This window comes from Xylaria bambusicola (assembly GCF_022495145.1).
Source record: "Xylaria bambusicola strain CBS 139988 unplaced genomic scaffold F5B22scaffold_25, whole genome shotgun sequence".
Classification (NCBI taxonomy): Eukaryota; Fungi; Ascomycota; class Sordariomycetes; order Xylariales; family Xylariaceae; genus Xylaria; species Xylaria bambusicola.
This window is the reverse complement of record NW_025953578.1, coordinates 519929-527494: the sequence shown is the minus strand read 5'-3', so window position 1 is coordinate 527494 and position 7566 is coordinate 519929. Positions and strand designations below refer to the sequence as shown.

At 51.1% G+C, this 7566-nt stretch overlaps 1 protein-coding gene across 1 annotated transcript; it reads left to right on the top strand.

Moving 5' to 3' along the window:
* Positions 1-2763: 2763 nt before the first annotated feature.
* Positions 2764-6644, top strand: F5B22DRAFT_224556 (uncharacterized protein). Its single transcript, XM_047969778.1, has 8 exons — positions 2764-3445; positions 3547-4012; positions 4074-4669; positions 4720-5589; positions 5680-5722; positions 5780-5821; positions 5884-5997; positions 6124-6644. The coding sequence occupies exons 1-8, from the start codon at positions 3443-3445 to the stop codon at positions 6225-6227; spliced, it is 2238 nt and encodes a 745-aa protein (XP_047830181.1). The 5' UTR covers positions 2764-3442; the 3' UTR covers positions 6228-6644.
* The last annotated feature ends 922 nt before the right edge of the window (positions 6645-7566 follow it).

Below are 7566 nucleotides of genomic sequence, written 5' to 3'. Positions count from 1 at the left end.
ACTCGTAGAGATGAGACATGACTATTCCTCTATAATCAATTCTCAAGCCTTACTCTGAAGTAGGTAAGATATCTTGCATAGGGGTCACGAGGTCAGCCTCTAGCACATGACAACAGTTTCATTCGCCGGGAAAGGCTTACTTCAGACTATAGTGGCATCGTCACGCAACCCCTGTTGAGGGATTCTGCTAGTGTCCCCGGATCTAGAGTCTGCTAGCTAGAGTAGCATGGTATTGCACAATAGAGTCGCTCGGGATGAAAGACGTGTTTCGACCGTTATTGTGTATACCAATAGCTCTGACATAAGCGGCATGTTCTTGCTTTTATACTTACTCAGTAATTGATAGTTATTATATAGTGCCATTGAAGGCGAATCAAGGGTTGCTATACCCTCCTCATAACTCGAATTCCTACCCTCTGCTTAGCGACGTGCGCCCACTGGACCACGTACATTTTCCGCCCGTGTTGTATTTGGAAGAGCTATAAGCAAGCTCCTATAAGCACACTACAGGACAAGGCGTATACCGGATTTGCGGCTCGCTATTCGCGCAATGGGTTGAGGTTCGCCATACATCGAGGATACCTAGGTATACGGGGGTGGATATGTGAGCACTGGAGCATAGAGTGGGAGAAGAAAAAGAGAAGCCGTCAACACATACCTACTATACTTCCTCAGTACGGTACCGTAGCATACTAGAGAGAGCCAGGATAATAAGATTGATATAGGTCATGGATCAGGTGTGATTCAAGGAGAAATCTCGGGACTGACTTATAATATCGGAGAGCAAGAGGGATATTTGTTCCTTTTTCCCCAACGCGAGCAGGGCATATACATACAGTATGCTATCTCACTTGCATTCTCGTTCCGCTTCTGTAGCAGACATGGGCCTCGACGTTATTACGAATCTTGCACCACTTGCCATGCCTATCACTTACACTACCGGTACTGTATACCACCTACTACCGGTAGTAGGTAGTATGTAAGTAAGTAGGTATGCACGATGTAAGGCCCTTGGACGGCACCCCCCTTGTTCGTTTGTCGTGTCATCAAAGCACCAAGGCGGATTACCTGCGGATGGTTAGCACTCGGCCCGCTCTGGCGGTGCCAAAACGTCACATTGTTCCCTGCCGAGGGGGTGTGGAGTCATTTCCTTTTTGGACGTCTCGTCTTCCCGAATCTCCAACGCACGACCCTCGACGCTCTTTTGGCACTTTTGCCCGTTTGCGCTTTTGCCATGTTCGTAGTGTAATGTAAGTAGGCTCTGTGCATCGCAGTGCTCGCCTGCTCTAGTGTTGAAGCGACGGCGCGAGGGTACGAGGGCCCAAGGGTCGCTTGTTGCTTTCGAGATGACAAAACGTGAGATGTTTCCGCGTTGTCACAGCTGGCTCAGTCACTTGACCAGATCCGTCGCTACGTGATTTGCTTGATGCCAATGATGCATGAAGCCGGCTCCGCCAGCTATCCCATCAGATACTCGTGCAACCCTCGCCCTTCACACGCTTGCTCTGCTTGGCACCCTTCTTTTGGATGCCCCCAGCCTCCGATTGCACGGCGCCATTCTCTAGGGCTCTGGATAGGTAGGCATGCGCGCTGTTGCTACTGAACCTGAGTGGTGGTATGATCATCCATTCTATCTGGCGGCACAAGGGGGATCTCAGCCTCGGCTTTGCTTTTGGTGTTGCTCTATTCCACTCTTGGCCTCGCTGACATGGCCTCGCTGACATGGCAGACATGGCAGACATGGCAGACATGAGTTACCTAGGGGTACGTCGTGCCGTGCGCAGGTTCCGTGGAATGCGATGCGTGGGCAGCCAAACAGAGGCGGCGGCATAGATAGCTGCTCTGTGACTACAGTAATCTGTGAGGAGGTCGTAGAATGTTCTTTCTTCTTCACCCAGTCCGGTGCAGTCCAGCTCCAGCCAGCATCGTGTATGTAATCTGCACATCTGTACGTAGGAATGGGAACCATACAACCATACGACCACGTTAATATCCCTCCCCCTCCCTCGCCCTCTCCAACCAACAACAATCGGCCATGACCCTGTTGGTCGCGACAGGATAAGAACCGTATCGACATGGAGCATGAGGGAAACTCTCGGACCCTCTTCTTACCCTCGCACCAACCCAGCAGCAGCAGCAGCAGCGTGCTGTCGTAGTGGACAGCCTAGCCTCAGCAGCATGCCTCCCATGCCTCCTTCGCTCGCGCTCCGCTCTCTCGCTCTTTCGCTCTCAATTGCACGTGCGGTCTCACTCTCCACATTGAATGTCCCCCCCCCCCCCGGTCTGCTCTGATTATTTTTACTCGGCTGTCAGCAGCACCACGGATTGTTGCGGTTTGATCATCCTAACTGCTACGAGAGTCCAGAAAGAGGGAAATCCCGACTTCCTCAGTCCACCCCTCTTTAAACCGGTCAAGCCTCCGGCTCAACCGCCGCTGTGATCCTCCTCACCGAGTCTCTCGTTGAGCAGACTCCCGTTCTCTTCTCTTCCAATCATTATCCATTCGGCTGCCTCTGCCGGCAGCACGGCGTGTCCGTTTCTTTTGGTTGTTTGGCCTCCCCTGACCTTCCCGCATCCACACCCGCACGCCCACGCTCCTTATCCATTCAGCCCCTCAAACCCAGCCCATCCCGGACCAGGCTCAGGAAGTCTTTACAGTACAGTTGACGGTTTATACCTGCTGCACAGCGGACCATAACATAACATAGCATAGCATTTCACAGCACTGCAATACATTGCGCAGCATTGCACAAACCAAGGGCACAGCACAGCACAGCACGGCACAGTATAGCACCGCACCGCACACCACGTTACAGCTTACCTAGGGCATTCATTCATTGACTATTGTACCTGACCTTACCTTGCCTTACCTTGGCTGACCATACCATACCATACCATACCATACCTACATACGACACCATTGTGGGAGCTACAGGGCCGACGACAGAGAGCACAAACCACAGACGCCCGTTATCGCCTCTCGAGCCCTGTGACCCCGGCTACCTACTCTGTCATATTTTCGTGTGAAGCGATGACATTTGTGAGTTACTGACACGGGGCGTCTTTCTCTATCCACCCCCCTCTAAACTTGGGTAAGGCGCAACGTTCGCCACAACGTACCACTGGTGCTGGTGCTGGTGCTGGTTCTGGTGCTGCCCTGGTACTTGGAAGTGGTTGGCCTTGGAGCTGCCGCTACCGTCGCCGTTGGCGGTCTCGGTACTACTCGTTGCCCTCTCTCTGCTGCTGCTTGGTGTTGTTTCTGCTGCTGCTGCTGCTGCGACCGCCGCCGTCGCCAGTCCCAGTGCTGCTATAGCGCCTGTCCACCAGATGTGCAAATCGATCCGCGCCAAAGTGCATCCCCCTGTCTTTGCACTGTTAGGATATTGACTAAGTTGCTTGTCCAACACACCTTCTATAAACGTACCTCTTCGAGTAACGCACGATGGTAAGATCTTCCTGCCAGACCACTTGGTTGCGTTCCGCCCCATACGACGTCTTATTGCATAAGCCCTCGCCGATGTGCAAGCCGTATTGACTTGTGGATAGAGTAATTCTAATCTGAGAAAACGCCGCCCTCATGGCCACGAGGGTCCCCCTGCGGTGCCTGTGGCCCATGATCCTTCTTCGTACCCTGCTGCTTCTGCTACTGTGATCCCCCCCGAGGACCTGTCGTTGAATGAGATAAATATACTTGCCCAGGCTGCTTCCATCCTCAACTGTCCAGTTTCTGAGCTATATAGTCTTGATAATCGCAGGGCTGGTCTGTCACAATTTCCCACCCCTTTTCCATCATATACCATACCTTCCAAGAGACCACGCTTGAGTCAAGATCTTACGGCCATGCCGCCAACCCATGAGACCCATGAGAAATCGTCGACAGTTGACCATGACGTCCCTGGTACCCAAGGCGAGTCGCTGAACAGCTTCACTTTAGGCATTGGGTCATCTCGCCTGGCGCAGTGCCTCGCCAATTTCTCCGTGTGTTCACCTTGCATAACATGTGAACCTCAAGGTCTGTAGCCGTGGCCCTTGATCATGATCATGCTGCTGCAAGGATGCTAAACTCCGCTCAGGTTACGCCAGCATACCGGCAGCCAGCCCGTATGACTATACTGAGACACAGCCCTTTGTTGACAATAAACCCCAGTCTTCTCACCCCTTGCCTAGCACGTTGTCTCCGGTTCCACCCAGGCTGTTTGCTAGCAATAGCCCTATCATGACGCAGCAGATGTTTCCTAATTATAGCGTTTTGCAGCCAGATCGATTAACGGCCATTCAACCTACCACCAGTCGCGAAGGCATGGTATATCCTGGGCCTGCCCTCTCTGTTCCCAGCCAAGGATATCCAGAACAACCTATACTGCAGCCTGCCTCGCCTATTTCTCCCTCCGGTACTAATCACATCACTAGAGTACAACCCTTCACCGCTCCTCTACCGGGCGGAGGGGAAGGGCCTAGAAGACCATATAGGGACACGTCGGTGTACGCTCATATCGAAGTTGACAGAAATCAAATGCATGCACAAACCCGCGAATTGGATTTTGTTGCGTCGAGCCAGAAACCGCCCCCTGCAAGAAGAGGGCCGTTCAGAAACCAGCATGACAGGGAAAAAACGGCCGAAACAAGGCGGATTGGGAGCTGCATTCGATGCAGAATGCAACGCATACGCGTATGTCACTAGTAGCTTGTAAGAGTCTTTTTGCTGACAGAGATAACCAGTGTGAAACGAACCCAGATGATAGGACGGGTACTTGTCTGACTTGCTCGCGGGTGTCAAATGTGAAAGTATGGCGGATGCCATGTCTTCGGTACAAGATCACCGATGTGAGGCTCTTCAAGCCTGGACCAGTGAAAGGTCACGAGTGGACACGGCGGTGGGTGGAAGGTGTTCCGGACGATATCTCGCATTGGGCGTCAACGGAAACTCGAAAGGTCAGAGTATCAGAGGGATACACCAAAGACGCGGTGGAGCTTCGGGTTCGGCAGTTTGTGCCTCAAGAGGGGGACTCGCTCGAGCGAACGTGGGTGCATGATGGCGTCAGAAAGCGAGTCAGGATTCCCGCATACGCTATCGTGAATCTTGAGGAAGCTAAGAACGCCTATTCCGCTTATATTAACAATAGTTTCGTGGAGTGCTGCAAGAGGATTTTATTTGGCAAGGACAAGCTGCTGTTGGGGACATACGGAGCAGCACTGAGAGTCACACGTGATCCTACGGCCAGTGAGAAGGAAAAGGAGCTTCTGAATAAAGCACTTCAACTGTGGATGGCTGTTCGTATGACGACAAAGTCAACGGTTATTGTAGGCGAGGAGACGTTGGGGATGTCTCCCGACATTATGGATGAAACGAGCTCGCTGCGAGGAAAGATTCCTCTCCCGCCGGTGATGGGCGCACAAATCGAGCTGGTTCTGATCCACCAGATCCAGTCTAGTCTTCGACGAGAGATGCTTGAGAACCTGCAAACAATAACGCAGGCCAACAAACAGCACACTTGGTTCACTACGTACCTTATAACATTCATATTACTGCATAACGTAGCCCTTCTTTGTCAGCACGATGCCAGCTATGCTCGGAAACACGGTATGAAAGTGAGTCGGCCCTTCTCGTGCTCAAGTGCTACTATCTTGACGGTCAATGGGCCCCATAAGAAGGCGAGATGGCTGACAACCATGTTTCAGACTCGCTTTGCAAGGGAGGATATGGTCAGAGAATACCAGTTGGGTGAGTACATGGTTGTATTCTTACCCCTCATAAATGGCCTGCCTAACAATTTCGCAGGTGCAAACATTCTATTGGCATATTTTCATTATTGCAACAAAGGTATGAGGACATCGCCTGAAGGCCACGTGTGACAAGCCGCAGGTAACACTGACCGATGGTAGGCATACACCCGTTCTCGGCAGAATGTAAAGAACAGGATTTGACGACGCTGGCCGCACTGAGTGAGATTAAGGCACAATTTATCAGACAGACGAAAGTACATGTAGAAAAGCACAGTATGTTGTCCCTAGTGAGAAAGTGTCTGACCAGATTTCGCCAGATGAGAGGGGTTTATGCATGTGTGTCATGGTGTAGTATTCATCAAGGTACGATGACAGTCACTGACCAATGACTATCCATAGGGAAAACATGGGCCAAGGTCCGCGAAAGCAATGACTACGAGGACGACTTTTTTTATATAAGCCAACTGTTTGAGGAGAACTGGATGCCACAGCCCACAATCTAGGTTGTCATCCCAAAGTCTACCGAATACCGCTCCTTCACGCTAGCTGTCATGAGGTACGAGATTGGCACTAGAGAAGCACAAGAAGCCCATGTAGGAAATGAGTAGTGTAGGTTATCACCGAAAATCCAGCTAGCTATACTATATAAAGACAACGAAGAACAACTAGTGCTTATACTTCATCCTGGATTGGACGTGCATTGCATGATGGGATGACAGTAGCGTAAATCTGCCCCCAGGCTGACCGAGGTCTGCAGTACATTGTTGAAATGGAGATGATCAAGATTGGAAAGACTTACTATGAAACAATGCACCTGCTGGACAAGTAGACAGACGCCCTGAGTCATGAGAAAGATCAAGAGACTGGCCAACCAACGAAGGACGTTTCTATTACATCCACCACCTTGTTACAAGGCCGCCGGAACGGGTCTCTTGCGTGTACACTATTCTCGACAGATCTAGCCGCCACAAGACCCCCGAAGATCTGGTTTCGGAATCTATATTATTTGATATAGATATTTATTGCAGCAGCTCAATCTCACTTGCCATGTAAGTACACTGCATCCATCAACCTGGTTACAGGGAGAAAGGAAAAGAAAAAAGTAAGTTTTAAAAAGATTAGTAAAGACCAGGGGGCCGGGATGTGAATCGGGTATCGTATGTTGTAGTACGCACTACGTAGGTAGGTACACCTTTCGTCAACGCAGTCATACATCAATCCCAAGGACTACTGCGAGCTGCCTTATTGCTCTGCATCTGCGTGTATGCATCTGGGCGAACACATTCTGATAATTTCCCGATCTAGGAAGCTTCGCCGCTTGTCACCCCACATAGACTGCTTGTCTAGTGCGACGTTGATCGCTAGGGTACACTATCTCGATATTTGGGTCTACTGCATGAGAAGAGGGTTTGTGTTATCCGGGCCAGATCCGATGGGATATGACTGAGCCGCCTTTGGCATGTGCTACGGCAGTCGGGTGCATATTGCGAAGGATAGGTATTGCAGAGGCACGATGAAGATCACGCCTTTACTGCCATCGGACCAGATACTTGGGTATAGAAAAGTCGTGCCAAGAGAAAGCCTGGCAAACCAAGTCCTGATCCGTCTCCGGCTAGATGCTCCCGAGCAGAACCAAGCGTCTAGCCTGAAGGGTATTCATATCACTGTGGCGTTCAGTTGTCTATAGAACGGGCCCTTTCCTTTCACAATTACGAGCTTCATATCGTCGACTACTTGCGCTGTCTTGCCCTGCTTGATATCAGTCAAGCAGACAATGGTGCGGCTCAGGGAACAAGCCCGGCCCGCTCAGGGTTTAGACAACCCCAACACCCTTAACAGCTC